At 45.2% G+C, this 17,271-nt stretch overlaps 1 protein-coding gene across 2 annotated transcripts; it reads left to right on the forward strand.

Annotated features, from left to right (window-relative positions):
• Positions 1-5,690: 5,690 nt before the first annotated feature.
• On the forward strand, positions 5,691-8,893 carry SOCS1 (suppressor of cytokine signaling 1). 2 transcript variants are annotated; one of them, XM_024217810.2, is made up of 2 exons: positions 5,691-6,138; positions 7,906-8,893. In XM_024217810.2, exon 2 carries the CDS (start codon positions 7,981-7,983, stop codon positions 8,602-8,604), a length of 624 nt encoding a protein of 207 aa, XP_024073578.1. In that variant the 5' UTR covers positions 5,691-6,138; positions 7,906-7,980; the 3' UTR covers positions 8,605-8,893. The 2 variants fall into 2 exon arrangements, with proteins under 2 accessions (XP_024073578.1, XP_024073577.1); XM_024217809.2 differs by having other exon boundaries at positions 5,691-5,912.
• The last annotated feature ends 8,378 nt before the right edge of the window (positions 8,894-17,271 follow it).

Raw genomic sequence — 17,271 nt, forward strand, 5'->3', positions numbered from 1 at the left:
TTTGGAGTTCTTTTTATTTGCCATCTGCTTTTTGAGCCTTTACGGTGCACTGGGGTCACATTTTGAAGCTTTTTCATAGATGCAAGTGCTAGAAAGGCACTTTTTCTTTAAGAATGAAGGCTGAAATCATCACTTGACTCCAGGAGCTGGGGCTTTAAGGAAAACAACAATTATCATGAGACTCATGACAAAATCATCAGAGTTGGCAACACTACTTTGAATACGGAAGAGAGGAGTTTTGAACAGTCTGATAAGGAAGCAGTTGTTCACCAGACAGGATGAATTCTAATGAGAGCCCAGTGCATCTCAGAGTATGACAGAGAAATACCCCGTGAGAAACGTAATAAAACACAGACCAGAAACATATGAATTGCCAGACACACTTCAAGATCTAGGGGGTCCTGTTGCAGTAATATGAAGCCTTCTTTCTTCATTTCAGTGCAGGTCTGTAAACCTGTATCAGCTGTTTATGTGCGCTACTGCCCTCTAGTGCGCTGTTTCTCAAATGCGGCCACCAGGGGGTTTCCCTGCGGCCACGACAGCTTCCTAGGCAGTGATGAGGGGAGGCAGCAAAGTGTTGGCCCCTCCCACTCCCTCCCTGTTGCTTCTGGATGCGCCACTCTGCATGCCTCTGGAGACAGGTGGGGCACAACGCTGAAGGAGCAAGGTGAGTTTTCTACCGGGGTGGAGCAGGGATGAGGGGCATAGTGGGGCTCGGAGCGGCGGGGACTTAGGGAGCCTGGCTGCAGACTAGGGCTCCAGCCATGGGGCTTCAGATGCCAACCCCTGGCTGCGCGGCGGTGGTGGGCTCCAATCCCCGGCTCCAGCCGTGTGGTACCAACTTCAAATCTCGTCCGTGGCCACTGGCCCCAGGTGCTGACCCCAGTCCATGCACTCCAACCTCCAGCCCTGGCCGCTGGCCAGCAACCATGAGCTCCAGCTAGCTGCCGGCCCTGGGTGCAGATCCCTGGCGCTGGCCTTGGGCTCCGGCGGGTGCTAGCTCTGGATGCCAACCCCTAGCCCTGGCCATGTGGCAGACCCCAAGTGCCAGCCCCAAACCATGGTGGCAGTCAAACCCCGGCCGCATGCTCCGACGCCCAGCCCTGGCCCCTGACCCCAGGCACTGCTCCTGGATGTCAACCCTGGGTTCCAGCAGGTGCTGGTCATAGGCACTGATCCCCAGGCCCAGGCACCAACCCTGGGTGCAGATCCCTAGCCCTGGTCATACAGCAGTGGGCACCAACCCCAGGCTCCAGCAGGTGTTGGCCCTGGACGCCGACCTCCAGTCCCGGTTGCGCAGCAGCAGATGCCGGCTCTGGGTGCTGACCCCCAGCTGCATGGCAGTGGGTGCCGATCCCCAGCCCTTGCCAAACTGTGGGCGCCAACCCTGAGCTCCAGTGGGTGCTGGCCTAGGGCACAGACACCCAGCCCCATGCACCGACCCATACCTCCAACCATGAGGTGGCAGGGCCCCCCATCCATCCTTCCTAGACCCCAACGGCCTCATCCCCCATCCAGGTCTTAACTTACCAGGACTTGCTGTGAAAAGTGATATTAACTAACATACAAATACCACTTTTCACGGCATTATTTTTATTTAGCTAGAAAAAAAAAAAAAAAAAACAACCCTACATAAATAAATTACAATGAGCTGGATGTGTATACATGCATATTTATTTGTTTTTCCTAAAATTAATTAAGAATTTTAGGGAAAAGTGTCAGTGCGGCCACCAGCAAGAGTTGATGGCCGCACTCTGAAGCCAACAAAAAATTTGTCACGAGAACCTCTGCTCTAGTGGGTGAAATATGACCTTGTCCACTCCAGCAGGCGAAACCCTCTCATGAGCATCTTCTCTACTCCTCTCTCCAAACAACAAAATTCTGGTAGTCTGTTTTTCATTTTAAATATCTGGTCACCTTCTGTGGGAGGGAAAGAGTGAGTGGGGGAAGAGGAGATGGAACAAAGGAAGGAGGAATGATGGAGGGATCCTGGGAGGCAGGGGTGATTAAAAGAATGAGGATCCCCAGGAATTCTAAAGAGCATATAGGGTGAGGTGGCATGACCATCACTGTGGCCACTCTGCCCATTTTGTAATGTTTCCTCCATCCAGAGTGGAATAGTCCCCCTACAACACTTTGTCAGGAAGGAATAATCTCCATCCAGTTTTAATAGCTCTTCACTATACAAAATGAATATCCACCATAGGCTGTCACATAGGAGAGTATCATCAACAATTCGGAGGGCACCACAGGGTCTCTGACTACCTCCCCTCAAGGCTATTGGGGTATAGCTGTGATCACCTAAGGCTGCTGCCAACTTTCACAGGAAGCAGCTCTCTATGGCTTTCACAATGTCCAAGCCTATACACTCACTCATGTCACTTCCTCCCACTTGAGTGACCAGTTCTGTTGCTTCTTTGAGCCTCACCCAGCTCTGACCCACAGCTACCAACTGTGACCTCCACATTCCCTCCTGCTGAGCCACGAGACCTGAATTACCTTTTTGGGCAGTCCTTCTTGTTTCCCTCCTGGAGAGACCTTAGCCTGCTGTTCTACCCAGTGCCTGATGATGTACCTACACATGCACACCAGGGATTTTTTCCCTGCAGTCTGCAGCAGAAAAAAAACACAGCAGCTAAGCAGCTGTCCCCTTCCTCTCACCTGATCTTGTTTGCCTATAGCTAGCCGCATATAGCTTTTATAGCAATTGGAAGATGCTTGTAACATTTTCCTGTTACGCTGCATGATGGCTGCAATGCAAAAGCTGCCCCATACCTGAGGGGAAATGAGAAGCAACACTCCAACTCCATGCTCCATGGTAATGTGGATACGGCATTGGCTAGGACTCAGGAGATCTGAGCTCTACTACTGACCTTTTGTATGACCCTGGGGCTGGGCAAGTCACTTCACATCTCTTTACCCTCAAGTCCTTTGTCTGCCTGGTCTAATTAGATTGTTAGCTCTTTGGTGCAGGGACCATGTCTTACTATATAGGTTCATAGAGCACTTAGCACAATGGGGTTCTAATACTGGCTGGGGACTCTAGATGCAACCACAATACAAATAAAAGATAATCTTCAGCCACGGTCACCCAATAGATCAGCTCAGTTGTGATGACTGTGCTCACTGCAGCTAAGAAAACAATGCAAACCAATTTCCACTAACATATATTCAAATTCAAAAGAAAATTTCAGTTCACCATGTTCCTGATACTTTTGCATTCACTTTCCACAGTATTCACACACTTGAGCTTCACTAGCATGAATATTCACAAAAAGCAAACATGAAGCTCAATTGCTCAGAAATTCTTTGGAAGAGGATGATTTGTATATTTGATTACAATACATACAATTCATACTGAGTTGGTTTGTTATATCTACCATCCAAATATGGAACAAAACCACCAGGAGCCTCTTTAGGTAACTAAGGCCCAGATCCTCAAAGATAATTATTTCAGGTGGAGTTAGTTGCCTAAATGCCTTTGAAGATCAAGGTCTAAATACCACAGTGTGAATCTACAAGTTTAACACTGAATTCTTTGCAAACCATGACATTACCATCATGTTACTCCTGCCTGTGATGGGGAAGGACTTTGAAAGGAATATTAACACTCAAGAACAAGCAGAAAACACATTCCCTTAAATTGATCCCAGACTAGGAATTCATGGGTGATACCAGCACCCTTCTGTCAGACGGAAAGCATACTTTTGTATGGTCCCAGAAGACCACAGCTACCATTAAGGGGGGAAAAAATCTCACTCCCGCGATTGCTCACAACAGGTAACAGCCACCTCAGAACACCAGGCTCCTCTGTCAGACGGAAAGCATACATCCCAAAGCATGTGCACCCTGCAGGCATGAAAGATCACTGTTTATTCATTCTGTGCTCATAGAGTAAGCGCTTTATTTTGTGGAGGATGTGCTGTAGTTTTCATATGTATCAAAGATGTTAAAACTCTGCTTTAAGTGCAAAACTCAACCCAAATCTTCAGCATAGAGGACTGGTGTCTTCATAATTTCTACCTCTCATTGTACAAAGCCACAAAACATATGGGAGAAACAAGCTGTAGCCTGCAGGCAGGGCCGGCTCCAGGCACCAGCAAAGGAAGCAGGTGCCTGGGGCGGCCAATGGAAAGGGGCGGTAATGCGTTGGGCAGCACCGTCCGGATCGGTGGCGGTAGCAGCTCAATCGGCCCGCTTTGGATCGGTGGAAACTCGGCGGAGGGTCCTTCACTCGCTGTCCTGCTCCTCGGTGGCACTTCTGCGGCAGCTTGATCAGGTTGTTCTTTTTTTTTCGCCGCTTGGGGCGGCAAAAAAGCTGGAGCTGGCACTGCCTGCAGAAATTGCAGTCAAATACTTGTGTTCTCCTTGCTTTCATGAAAACTAACAATTGGCTGACTCACTTTCTGTGCAAGACTGTGGGTGAGCTGGCATTTGGGACATAGTCAGGTTTGAAATAAACAAAGGTATCCTTGCCATTTAAACAGGTGCTGTTTAGTAACTTAAAAAAGCTCCTGCTCAGGGTGAGCTCAAGTTCAGCCGAGCCTGCTCAGGGAACAGACATACTTTGGCATAGTTTAGGGCAAGCAGCTAAAACAAGGTTTCAAAGAGGATTTCCAAATCTCCTATTGGGAGTCGGAGAAAACTACCCCAGGTTTGCCATTGTGTTCTTTATTATACACATATTGCCTGATTGCCTCACATTTTGGACGGCATTTAACACATTACTTTTATTAATAATTAATTAATAACTCTCAGTGCTAATCACCAGGGCATCCCTGTTGACCAGCTACCTTTGAGGAGCCCTCTGCCCTTACACTAGAAGTTCCACCCCAGCGGGTTGCTTTTGTTTTCTTGGCTTCTGCTCCCGTGTTCGCCCCAGTACATTCATAGCCTGCACCAGCTGCCTGGCCCTCGCGTCGCTACACATCTCTATTACCAGTCTCTGGTGCGTTACTGTCCCGCCACCCTTCCCCCTCCAGCGGTTCCTCCTGCCTCAGTTTCCCCAACATGATTTTAGCCACCTCTTACTGGCGACTGGGAGCCCTGTTTGCCCAGAGCCACGAGGCAAAGGGGGGGGAGGGGAGGCGAGCCCCCCCCCAACCTTTATTACGGAGCAAGAGGCTGGGTGATGATGGCCAGAGGCTTAGGATGCCTAAGCAGGCTGCCCAGGAGCCCTCCCTGCGCTGCACCGCCCACAGGCGGGGGCCAACCTGCCTGCAGCGGCCGCTTCCCGCAGGGCTCCGGACTGGAGGCTTCGCGCCCCCACAGCCCCGGGCCTCTGCGGGGCTGACAGGACGCAGTCCCGCCGCGGCTCTCCGAGGCGCGCCAGGAGCCGGGCTACCGCCAGCCGCGGCCCGGGCCCGGCGCGAGGCAGGTTCGCGGGAGCGCCCAGGGCGCGGCTGTTCTGAGGAAAGGCGGGGCGGGGCGGGCTGCTCCGGGCCCGCGCCAGGGTTCCTTTGAACTGACACTTGCGGTTCCCTGGAAGCGAAACCAATAGGCTGGCGCCCCTCCCCCGCCCGGCCGCCGGCCGGAGCCTCGCGAGCTGCAGCCGCCTGACGCAGATGGAAAGTGAAAGTGAGCGGCCACGTGTTTTCTGCGAATCCAGCAGGGGAGGGAGGAGCCGCCCGGGGAGCTGAGCCCGAGCCATAAAACTGCGAGCGATGAGCGGAGGCAGAGCAGTCCGGCTCCAGCGCGCCGCGCAGCCCCTGGCAGGCTGGGATTGCTACAGGCGCCAGGCAGGACTCGCTGGCAGATTATGGTTGTGCTATTCCTGGGGCCAGGCCTACGAGTGCACCACTGCCGCGCGGGGGCTACGGGCTTGCAAGGCGGCCGTGCTCGCAGCTGGGGTTTATGGTGCCCCGTGCCCGTTCAAGGAGCAGCGTTGATCCCCGCGGCTCAGGGCAGAGAAGGTAAGGGACGCTGTCTTTGTAAGCCATTGCTAGGTCCCGAGCGGGCTTCCACGCGCAGCCTTTGGTGTCCCCGAGCCTGGAGCGCAGCGAGCCCTAGTCCGCTTCCAGCGAGAAGCGTTCAAGGAGTTTCCAAGCGCGGCGAATGATCTCTGGCCCTGACGCAAGAACTCACGAACCTGCACAACGCTGGGGGTTTTTAAAGCGCTAAAGATCGGTGGAATACAAGGTAGCAGAATCATAATAATACTGCACATCGCTGAGTCTCTAGCTAACACCTTGCTTGCCAAAAGGACTCCCAAACCCATTGCGACGTGTCTGTCCTGCGGCATCATTGAAAAGCTGTTACCTCTGGGGTAGAGCGCAGCGGCGAACTGACAAACCAGCATTAGCTGGGCCGGGATGGGGAAACTTTGGCCAAGGCCACAAGGGCAAAACCTCTGCTCGTAGGAAAAACCGCCTTGGGACCTTGCAATGAGGCACAGGAAAGCAGCTGTGTTTTCCAGTTTACCGGCAGTGAAGTGCATAGAACTCCTCCTCCCCCACCCAAAAAAAAAAAGTTTTGTTTCTCCTGGAGGTGAATGGTTTACTCTAGAGAATCTTATTGTTTTAAACCTAAAGCCATCCACCCTTCAGAGTGCCTTGATTTTTTTTTTTAAACTTTGAATGCTGAATAGCGATCCTCACCCAATGATTAGAAAAGCTGACCTTGGTTTCTTTCATGTGCCATACAAGGAAAACCTAACCATACTTTGCTTGTTTTAAGTTATCTGCTAATGTCAGGGTTTTATGATTGCTATTTCAGTCAGTAAAATGATCTAAATGAAACTAAACTCAAATGTCCGGCTGTCACATTCACAGAGACAGGAATCCAGCTAAGTGCTGTCTCTGCATCTATGTCCGCATGTTGCTGTGTACTTGTGAGACAGCTGTGGGGATTCACTTCTGAGAATGCCTCAAGCTTTCTCAACAGTCTGCCAGTGCAGATCTATAACTGACTGTAGGGATAAATCCTAAAATCTATGCTTTCCAGTAAGGTCAAGGCAGCCTGCAGAGATGTATCGAACCATGCTGTCGGGGTAGACGTTTGAGGCCAAATTAATTGCTGGTACAACAATGCTTATTTCAAAAGAATTACTCCAGGGATGAATTTGGCCCTTGGTGCTGAAAGATATATCAATAGGAAGCAATTTAGATTGGGCCACTTAAAGTGCATGCAATACAAAAAAGAGAGAGAGAGGGGAATAATGCTTTAAGAGTTCATAGAGGTTGCTTTGTGTAGGCTTAGTGAGGTGGTAACATTGCTATCCCTGGGGGGTGGAACAAGGGATGGGAAGTGGACTTCTATGGCTGCTTCTCCAGTTTATTGAAGAACGGAGAGTAGATTTAGAATTATGTGTAAATTGGTAGTGTTACAAACTGCACTGCCAATCACGTTTGAATCACACAATGCCACCCATTCATTTCAGCCAATGCCATCCACTGTCTGGGGATTTGTACCCAGCTGCAGAGTTTACCTTTCCTTTAGCCATGCTTTTTTTTCCACATAATGCAAAGAACAATACAGTCTGAGTTCAGACATCTACATCTGGGAAATGGGAGGAGGAAGAGAGCAAATCAGTAGTTTATAATAAGTGGTTTTATGCAAGGTTAAGGAATTGATGGAGAAGGATATACATAGAAAGTAAGCTTTGAAAAAGAGATTCCCATCAGTCAACTCGATCCAGAGTCTGATGCATTTCTATGACTAATAGTAGGAAAACCGCATCATTTGTAACTGTTTCCCTGGCTGGATATTTCTGAGCTTCAGATGTTGCAAGAGCAATGGATTGCTAACCTAGCCAGAAAGTGATGCTGTTAATCAGTTGTTTGCTGGGTGTAAATTTACAGAGTAAGGGCTTCATTTTATAAGGGAGCAGAGGGGTGTCAATGGAAGACTGTCACTTAATTTACGCAGATTGAGGATCTAATATTTTCTTTTCTTTTGGAATTTCAGAATAGCCGCTGGAGAGCTGCATTGCCCTGGCCACTGACGCTATGGAAGACCGCATCCGCTGGTCTAGTCTATAGGATGGTAGCGCACAGTAAGGTGGCAGCAGATAATGCAGTTGCAGCAGACCCGAGATGTCGACTTGACCCTCCAGCACGGGATCATTCTCGGCCTAGAGGCTACCATGGCCCGGCTCGGTCCAACACTGGGCAGGCACAGAGCGACACACACTTCCGAACTTTCCGCTCACAGGCGGATTTCAGTAGCATCACCCGAGCGAGTGCCCTGCTGGATGCATGTGGCTTCTACTGGGGTCCACTGACTGTCAGCGCAGCCCACGAGAAGCTGAAATCTGAGCCTGAGGGCACCTTCCTCATCAGGGACAGCAGACAAAAAAATTGCTTCTTTGCCATCAGTGTTAAGACTGCTACTGGGCCCACCAGCATCCGAATAAACTTCCAGGCTGGGCGTTTCAGCCTGGATGGCAGCAAGGAGAGTTTCGACTGTCTCTTTAAGCTACTGGAACATTATATAAGCTCCCCGAGGAAGGTGCTGGTCACCCCACTACGCAAAGTCCGTTTACGGCCATTGCAGGAGCTCTGCCGGAAAAGCATTGTGGCAACATTCGGGAGAGAGAATTTAAACCACATCCCTCTCAATCCAGTTTTAAAGGACTACCTGAAATCTTTCCCATTTCAGATATAAATACAGCATTAACTGTGCGCATGTGTGTGTGTGAGAGAGAGAGAGATGTGTGAAGACATTTGGGTTTTTTAATCTATTTGGGAGTGACCAAATTTATATTTGTAGCAACTTACTGTATTTTGTGATGGAACCTGAACACTTGACTTCTTATGTTTACACAAACTGTTTGCACAAACCCAGGGTTTTTAAACTCTGGCATTATTTTTCTGCTGGGCAGAATATTCTATTTTATAATATTTCTAATGAAAATAATGTAATAAACTTTATTGTGAAAGTTTTTAAAAAATAGCATCCCTGGTGTCTTTCTGATCGCTGTGTTTATCAGTTAGGAGTTGACAATGGGCCAAGTCCTTAGCTGGGGTAAATCATAGTAATCCACTGAAGTCAAAGTTTCACTGATTTACCCCTAGCTGAGGAGCTGGTCCAGTAACATTGGTGGTGCTCGCAGACAAAGACAGACATGCTCTCTGTCCCAGGTACTATATAATCTAAAGAAGGGGTCGGCAACCTTTCAGAAGTGATGTGCTGAGTCTTCATTTATTCACTCTAATTTAAAGTTTTGCGTGCCACTAATACATTTTAACGGTTTTAGAAGCTCTCTTTCTATAAGTCTATAACTACACTATTGTTGTGTGTAAAGTAAATAAGGTTTTTAAAATGTTTAAGAAGCTTCATTTAAAATTAAATTAAAATGCAGAGCCCCCCGGACCGGTGGCCAGGACCCAGGCAGTGTGAGTGCCGCCTAAAATGAGCTCGCGTGCCATAGGTTGCCTACCTCTGATCTAAAGAAATGGAAATGAAACAGAATATACTAAGGATAAGTCTGTATTTGGATTTTTTTCCAGTTCCCCTATAAATCAATAGGAGCAGGGTACTGGAGTGTAACTTTTTGGTTTTATTTTAATGGGGAGGCCAACTGTGTATGTGTTGAGATGCCTCACTTCATAAAAGAAGTGAGATTTATGGAGGTCTTTGAGTATCTGTAATCACCCTTCCCCATGTAATAGTTGGAGTAGGAATGGTTGATTCTTGAAGTTCAAAGTTTAGGTGTTGTCCAGGGTAAAATTTAATATTGAGAAGAAAAGTGCAAGGGAGCTGAATAAATATACACTTTTTGCAATCTCCCTCCCCTCTCCCCCCCCCCAAAAAAAAAAAAAAAACCTTGTTGAAACTGCTTCTGTACTATGCTTGTCTGCATTCTGCATGGTTTGTGAAGGAGTGATTCTATGACATCCCCTTGTCTGGGGTAATTATCTCGCTTGGGCTTGTCTAATTTTGTTTAAAAACTGCATACAAAATTCCAAGGCTGTAGGCAAGAAGCTACTCTCTTACACAACCAAACCACATGAATGTCAGTGAAGAAAATCACAGTGCAGAAATGATATCTACTTCAAAAGGACATGAGCACTCTGTCACTATGATGGGTGTGGGGCAGTGGTCCCTCTAAGAAGTCAGCCACATTAAATTTCCCCTAACCTTGTGCTTTCCCCAAATGTTCACACACTTCCTTGAAAATGAGAATTATGAAACTCTTTTAAAGAATGGAATGCATCAGATAATTCAAAAGGTAGCATATTGCTAGCCACAGCACTGGGCTATATCATTATGGCTCTGTACACTGTTAATGAAGTCACTTTAGGGTTTGGAGGTTAAGAAACCTCTTACAGTGCTATAATTCACCTTCTTTTTAGAAGTTAATGCCAGCTTGGGGACTTGGGCTGTAATATAGTGTTCTTTATATTTAATACTAAATAGTATTTTAGCTTAAAGGTTAAGAACACCCAAAAGCAAGTAAGGATCTGAAAGTACTGAAAAGGTGTAAGCTTACAAAACTGTCAAATACACAAATATTTAACAGTAGAGCAAGATTTCCCTTAACACTGTCCCAGCTACTTTGCTAAAGCTGTTCTTTCAATTTGTACTCCTACACGGCATCTAGTCTCCCCTCCCCCAGCAGAGTTCCCACACCCAAATTCTATTTAATTCTAAAGTTTAAAGCAGTCACCAAAAGCAGAGTGTTCCCACAGCAGCTGTGAGGAACATGTAAATTGGAGAAGTACTGATTAGCTTGTGATGCAGCAGAGGTGGTAAGCAACTCATGAACACAGTGTACTTTCAGAGGTTAAGGGCTTTGCTGAAAAAAATTCTTTGGAAGACAAACGCTGCCAAACAGGTTGACAGCCAGCTGGGATTATTTCCCCCACAGATATTGTAGTGTCTCTTAACCCTTTAGGACCTCAATGTGTGACACTTGCCTAATAATATATGACAAAGGCCCATGTAACAAAGAAGCGTGAAATTATGTAGGTGGGGCATTAAGGGAAGGTTCTTTTATTCTGCTTCAGCTCCTCTGATGTCAAATTGCTAAAGTAAAAAGAGAGCATGATAATAGACTGGTCTGGGATGAAGGTAAATTGGGGTCTAAAATCACCTGCCTTGTAGTGAGGGTGATACAGATTTAGGCTTTATCTTTCTCTTTGGCTTCTGTCTAAAAAAAGCTGTTTTCTTCATTTTAAAAGTAATTTAGCAAGAATTTAGTCCTTAAATGGAAAGGGGCTATTTGATGGCTCAAGGAAAAGAGTCAAAGCAGTGTTTAAAGGACATGGTGCTGTGCCTCTAGGAGGTGCAGCCCAGAGCATGCAATCCATGTGGTGGGGGGGCAAAGGTAGCTTGGCACCTTCCCTGTTCTGGGTTTCATCAGGGACTGTGGTGCCCCCCCCTCCGAGCTGCCCTTGGGTCACTCCACAGCAGCTGAGAATCCCCACCGCCTTATGTGCTATGAGGATGCACCTCCAACTCCCAGAATGCTCTCTGAGCTGGTGGTTATAAGGGGGCCTATAGGGCTGTTTACATGTCTGCTGCCTACAAGAGCAGTGAAAAGAGCCAGACTCCAGCCCAAAGTTTTTTGTTGCCCCTTTAGCTGTGAAATCCCTTGTTTTCGGTTATGACTTTGATGGGGTTTTATAAGTAATATTTTTAATTAATACCAATATTTTCCATAGCCAGCAATGAAAACACCACACATATATACTGAAACATTTCAAATAGTATCTTACAAACACCAAAATACAACTCAGTACATTACAAGCACAGTTATCCCCATGCCTCTGTTATTTCTGCTCTCCCCACTCTGATTATACATTGCAGCTGTGGATGTCAGGTGAAGACAACAGTTAATCTGGTAAAATGCTAGAGAGGAATTTGAACAGCAGTCCCAGTTGTGTATTATCTAGGGACAATTGTAATATTTATCATGAGTAGGGAATAAATGATTTTAAAATAGCATACTGCTTATGGAGATGTCTGTGGTCCCTGTAACCCTAAGAGTAGAGAGGAAACAAAGGCTTTGAGATGGATTGTTCATTTTACTATTGTTGATAGCCAAGTAAATTGGAATTGTCTAATGCTGCTCAGTCATATGATACTAGTTGAATATGTGAGCTGATTATATAGAATAGAGAGGCTCATTGTGGTGTTTCTGCATCTTTTTCACAACAAAAGCAGCCCTGTTTTCTTTCACAATAAGCTAATTTCCAGAGCTTGCTGCTGCAGCAAAAATATTGCATTAATCATCTGTATTCATTAACCATACAGCTGGCCAGAGAACCTAGTTAACTCAGCTAGATGGGTTTGCAGAGGCTCAATAGAAGAATCTTGAGCGACAAACATAGCCTCACCTGACTATGAAGCTGTGGTCTCACTAATCCTGTTATGTCTGAAGTCATTTACAAGAAGTGAGGCCTCAGCTGCAATGAGCAGTGATGCTATTTTCAACAGCCAGGCAAAAAGTGTCCCCCTGGGCAATCTACTGACCGTATGTAGTCATCAATACTATTCACCTAGCCTGTACTTAATCCTCCATTCAACAATTCACCTCCTGAACATTCTCTTTTAGACTCAGTACTATGTTTATCAGTGTCATGCATACATTCAGTCCCTAAGTCATCTTCTGTCCTGTCTTTCATGATGTCATCAGCCTTTTTAAGCTACTCATTTATTCATTCATTGTATAGTTATCTTTAAGGTAAAGTTTGCCTAAGAGCAGTTTAGTTCTGACTTATCTTAATTTCTTTAAATGCAGCTAAAATGCAAACCTGTTACTGCATATGGCATCTGCTGAAGATTTCTAGGATGTTTCCTCCCACTGAGCTCAGACCTTTTTCATTACAGTGGCCAAAGCATAGCTTTCCTGTGGCTGTTACACTCCTCAAACACACACCAGATATATTCACAGGTGTGACTTTCTGCACACCAGCTGTACCACAGCATAGCAGCCATATCACTTCCTTCCATTTACTCTTCTTGTCACCATGGGATAATGGAAATAGGCCAAACACAAACCAAAAGAGAGCACTGGTTAGGGACTCCAAGGGATGTGCAAAGCAAAGCACCAGTTGCATAGGTGTTAATAAGCCAAAGCAGGAAATCTGGAACAACTGTAATGTAAAGCCTTAATTTGTAAAGTAAATGAGTTATTCACATGCCTAAACTGTTTGCCCTTCTGCCCTGACACCGATGGTAAAATGTGCCATTTGTAGCTACCGATGTTACAAATTATGAGTATGATATGCTCAATTGTCCCAGAGCATAGCAAAGGAAGCAGCCTGCAGTCTCTAGAGCTCAGATATGATATAGATCTGGTTTAAGCACCTGAATAGAACAGATCAAAAATAGCAGAGGCCATATGTTGCTCAGTTTACTCAGTAGACCTGGATTTCACCTGTGTTAGTAATGTAAGCAGGACTAAGCACCATCAACTTTCTATTATTTTAATATCAGTTATAGGCATGTTTTTCATGGATCCCATAACTGCACTGTCACATAGATGGCTTCAGTCATCATCATTCTGTCACAAAAAAGCAGAATGAATACTCTCTGAATATCTGTGAATCACTATGGCCTTCTCCACATTTATTGCTCCTGATTGGAAAGGCTTGCATTAAAAAACATACAGATGAATTTCTTTTGTTCCCTGTTACTAACTGAATTGATGTGATTACTAAAATGTGCTAATTTTGTGCTGAATAAAATCCCCTGGCTAATGAGCTATTCTAGGAGATGTGCAGATTCCCCCCAGACACTTTTGTGGATGTAAAGTTCTGAATGAGTCGTTTAAAAAACAAAGGAACGTTCTTTACGTCAGTATTATTGTTAATAGCATTATTCTCTGTGCTTCCAAGCAGAGGCACCTTATACCCTCACCTATTGCCAAGCCTTTATAGTTTCCTTTTACAGGAATATTAACTTCATGCCTTTTTGCTCCAGCACAACACTTATTCTTTTTAAGCCTGTTTTAGAATTTGTTAGGAGAAAGAGTCATTTGGTATCCTTGGTTACAGATGATTCCGATTTATACAGCCTGTTGTAGTTATCTGTGTTGAACACAAAGGGCCAGACTGTGCTTGCAACTTCCATTAGTGTAAATCCTGAGTCCATTGCCTTCAGTGGAGTTACCTGCGATGGACACCAGCATAACCGAGAGCAAGGGCTGACCCAGAATATCTGTGCATTAGTACTAATAATATTTATATAGTTCTATAAATGTATCCCATGCTGTACACTTGGTGGGATCCATAATCCTTAGGGTCTGATTCGCTGTTACACTAAGGCCCTTTATTTTCACTTTAAGGCACTGTCCATAGATTTTCAAAGCCAGGAGGGACCGTTTAGTCCAAATTCCTATATAAAACAGGTCATAGAACTTCACCCAGTAATTTCTGCTCTGGAAGAAATTATACTTCACTGCTAAATCAGTGAACACTATCAAGCCCAATACTTCAGGGTTGAACTAGAACATACCTTTTAGAAGACATCCAGTCTTGATATGAAGACTCCAAGCAGTGAAGAATTTGCCAGTTCCCCTGGAAAGCTTCTCCAATGATTAGTACATCCTTCTGTTTGAATGTTACGTCTTATTTCCAAATTGTGATGTGCCAGCCCGCAGGCCCTTTTCTAACAGGAATTACAGTCATAGTGGTACAAGGTAAGAAGGAACATAGCACAGTTTATATGATTATAAGTGGAGTGCTTAATGGAATAAGTTGGGTTTTTGAAGAAGGTGATTGTATAGTAACAGGGAGTCTATTTCACATGCATATGCTGCTATGAAAGAAGGCATAAAGCTGAGAAAGGGTGGATGAAACAAATGTTGACTGGAGTATAGGGACCAGAGAGTTGTGGTGTAGGCACAATAGCTCTGGCAACAGAGCTAAGGGAGGGGATGAAGGCAGGGATGCAGCTGGGGGGAAATATTAACATTTGTTTTTGAAAGTGCATAGAAAAAGTTTGAACTTAGCTGAATAAAAGGGGAAGCAACATGCAGAAATTCAAAGAAATGGCAGATGTGGTCAGAGTGTAAGGAAAGAAAGATGATGTTGGTGGAGACATATAGCAGAACTGGAGCAAGAATATCCAGGTGAGACGATGAGCAGGACCTGGGGAAAGTGTTAGTGCTTGATAACAAGCTTTACTTGTTCTCCACGCCTATGGACTGGAGATCTGAGACAAGGGGGATCAAAGAGAGGATAAGACCAGGAAGCAGATTGTAGTAAGTATTATCTCCTTACCTAAAAGCTGGATTCAGAGTGTGGTGCACAGCAGGTGTGGTCTGTGTTAAAGTCAGCGGAGTAACCAGCTAAGACTGGTTGAGCCACTCTGGTAACAGATGGGATGGGGAAGGGAAGGGAAGGCATGACTATTGCTCTCTCCTTAGCAAAGCATGATGAAAAAGGGGAGGGGTCTGAAGCCTTTATAAATTAGACTCCTTTCATTCTCAGATGGCTGTAATTAAGATGGCATCAAGCGAGAAGGTAGTGTCTACTGGTAGCAAAACCTGTAGGGAACACAGGTAGGAGGCCCAGAGGCACTCACCTGTTTGGATAGCTTTTGGCCTTTAATTACTCTGATATAGTAACAGGTTTCAGAGGAGTAGCAGTGTTAGTTGTTTTTTCTGATACAGTAGGATGTCTTGGAATTTCTATCACTTTGGGGAAGGGATCTCTGTGTTAGTTTATTTTGTGTCTCATGGTGTAATTAAACATTTTGGTTTTAAGAAAAACTGACTATTTCTGTCTTCCTTTATCTCACCACTAGTTCAATGAACAGAGTTATTTTGATCCTCTACACAGCAAGTCAGGGAGAAGAAGGCTGCAGCAGTAAGGACATATAGCTAAGTGCATTGGCTAGCATATTGGTAGTAGGAATAGAGAGGAATAAATGAACTTTGTTGATGATGCGGAGGAAACAGCAGCAAGATTTTGCAAGGGCCCGGATCTGAGAGGAGAAAGGGGGTGGGGGGAGAATCAGAGATAGCATTAATGTGATGAGCTGGAGTGATGGGAAGCTGGTCGTGCAGTCAGTGAGACCAGAGCGTAGGGGAGGAAGAGGTACTTTAAAAGGAAAGATCAAGATTTCAGTTTTAGATATAGTAAGCCAAATTCATGCCTGACACAAGTGGGATCAGCTCTCATAGAAGTCAAGAGTTGCTACAAGAAACGAAGCCAGACCTTTAATTTGAGTGCAATTTATCCCTGTGGATTCAGAACAGAATGAAAGGTGAGCCGTGGATAAGTAGATGTGAGTCTTTGCCATAGAAACACCAGCTGAATTTGCGTGCAGCTTTTAATAGTTTAAAGCTCTCATAGGATACTATAAAAACTGTTCCGCCTTCTATAATGTTTGTACTGCAAACTAGAAATACTCCCTTTTCTTGGTGTGGCAGGGAACTTGAGGTAGCACTATCCAAGGATAGTCTTTTCCCACATTTTATGTATAACCATTAATCACACTCCACAGCAAGCTTATTTCTCCCTAGACCTTCCTGTATTATTCCAGAACATATGTTTGGGGTGATATCCTGACTCCACTGAGGTCAGTGCAAGCCTCCCATAGATTTGAATGGGGCCAGGATTTTACAACTAGTATTTTGGAGTTAAAACTAAGGACTATAGTTGTAACAAGAGGGCTTGTTACCTTAACTAATGCCTTGCTAACTCACAGCTTGAGGATGACGTAACAACCATTTCCGTATCAAATTATGTTGTTTAATTTAGATATCGAAAGTTTAACCAAGATTATACACCCTGCTATGATTAGCATGGATATTGGCAAGTCTTCACAAATCATTTATTCTGCCCTTCAGATTGAAACTGATATTCGCTATATTACAATTTCACCTTGACCAAACTTCCCTAAAGTCAACTTCCCTCTAGGAGAATATGATTGTTACTGGAAATTGAATCAAACTGAGTTTTCAGGTAAGCTTCTTCCTGATTGGAAAGAGTTGTTTTCCCAGTGCTCTTTCCCACTCTGAAAACAAAGTTAACCTAAAAAAAAATAAGCAAATGACCCAGTTATGTCTAAAGCTCCTCTATCTATCTAGCTGTGTGTATGCATATGTGTGCTCACGTATATGTACTGCATTATATATATACTGTGCACAATATAGTGCTATCTCTCTAGAGAATACACATGTGATGATGTGGTTTAAAGTTCTGATCTGGATGAGTTTGAGAGATTCTGAGACACATAATAAATCTCAGAAGAGCTGAATTAATGGGCAGAGTGTAGGTGAGGTGGTCAATAGAACCTGCTACAGTCGTTTACTACCTGGCTCTGCAATTTATTATGTGGATATTGCCTCTATTTGGTGGTGTGTATAATATTTTT

Source organism: Terrapene carolina, unplaced genomic scaffold (genome assembly GCF_002925995.2).
Source record: "Terrapene carolina triunguis isolate 2854851 unplaced genomic scaffold, T_m_triunguis-2.0 Scaffold93, whole genome shotgun sequence".
In the NCBI taxonomy this organism is placed as follows: domain Eukaryota; kingdom Metazoa; phylum Chordata; order Testudines; family Emydidae; genus Terrapene; species Terrapene triunguis.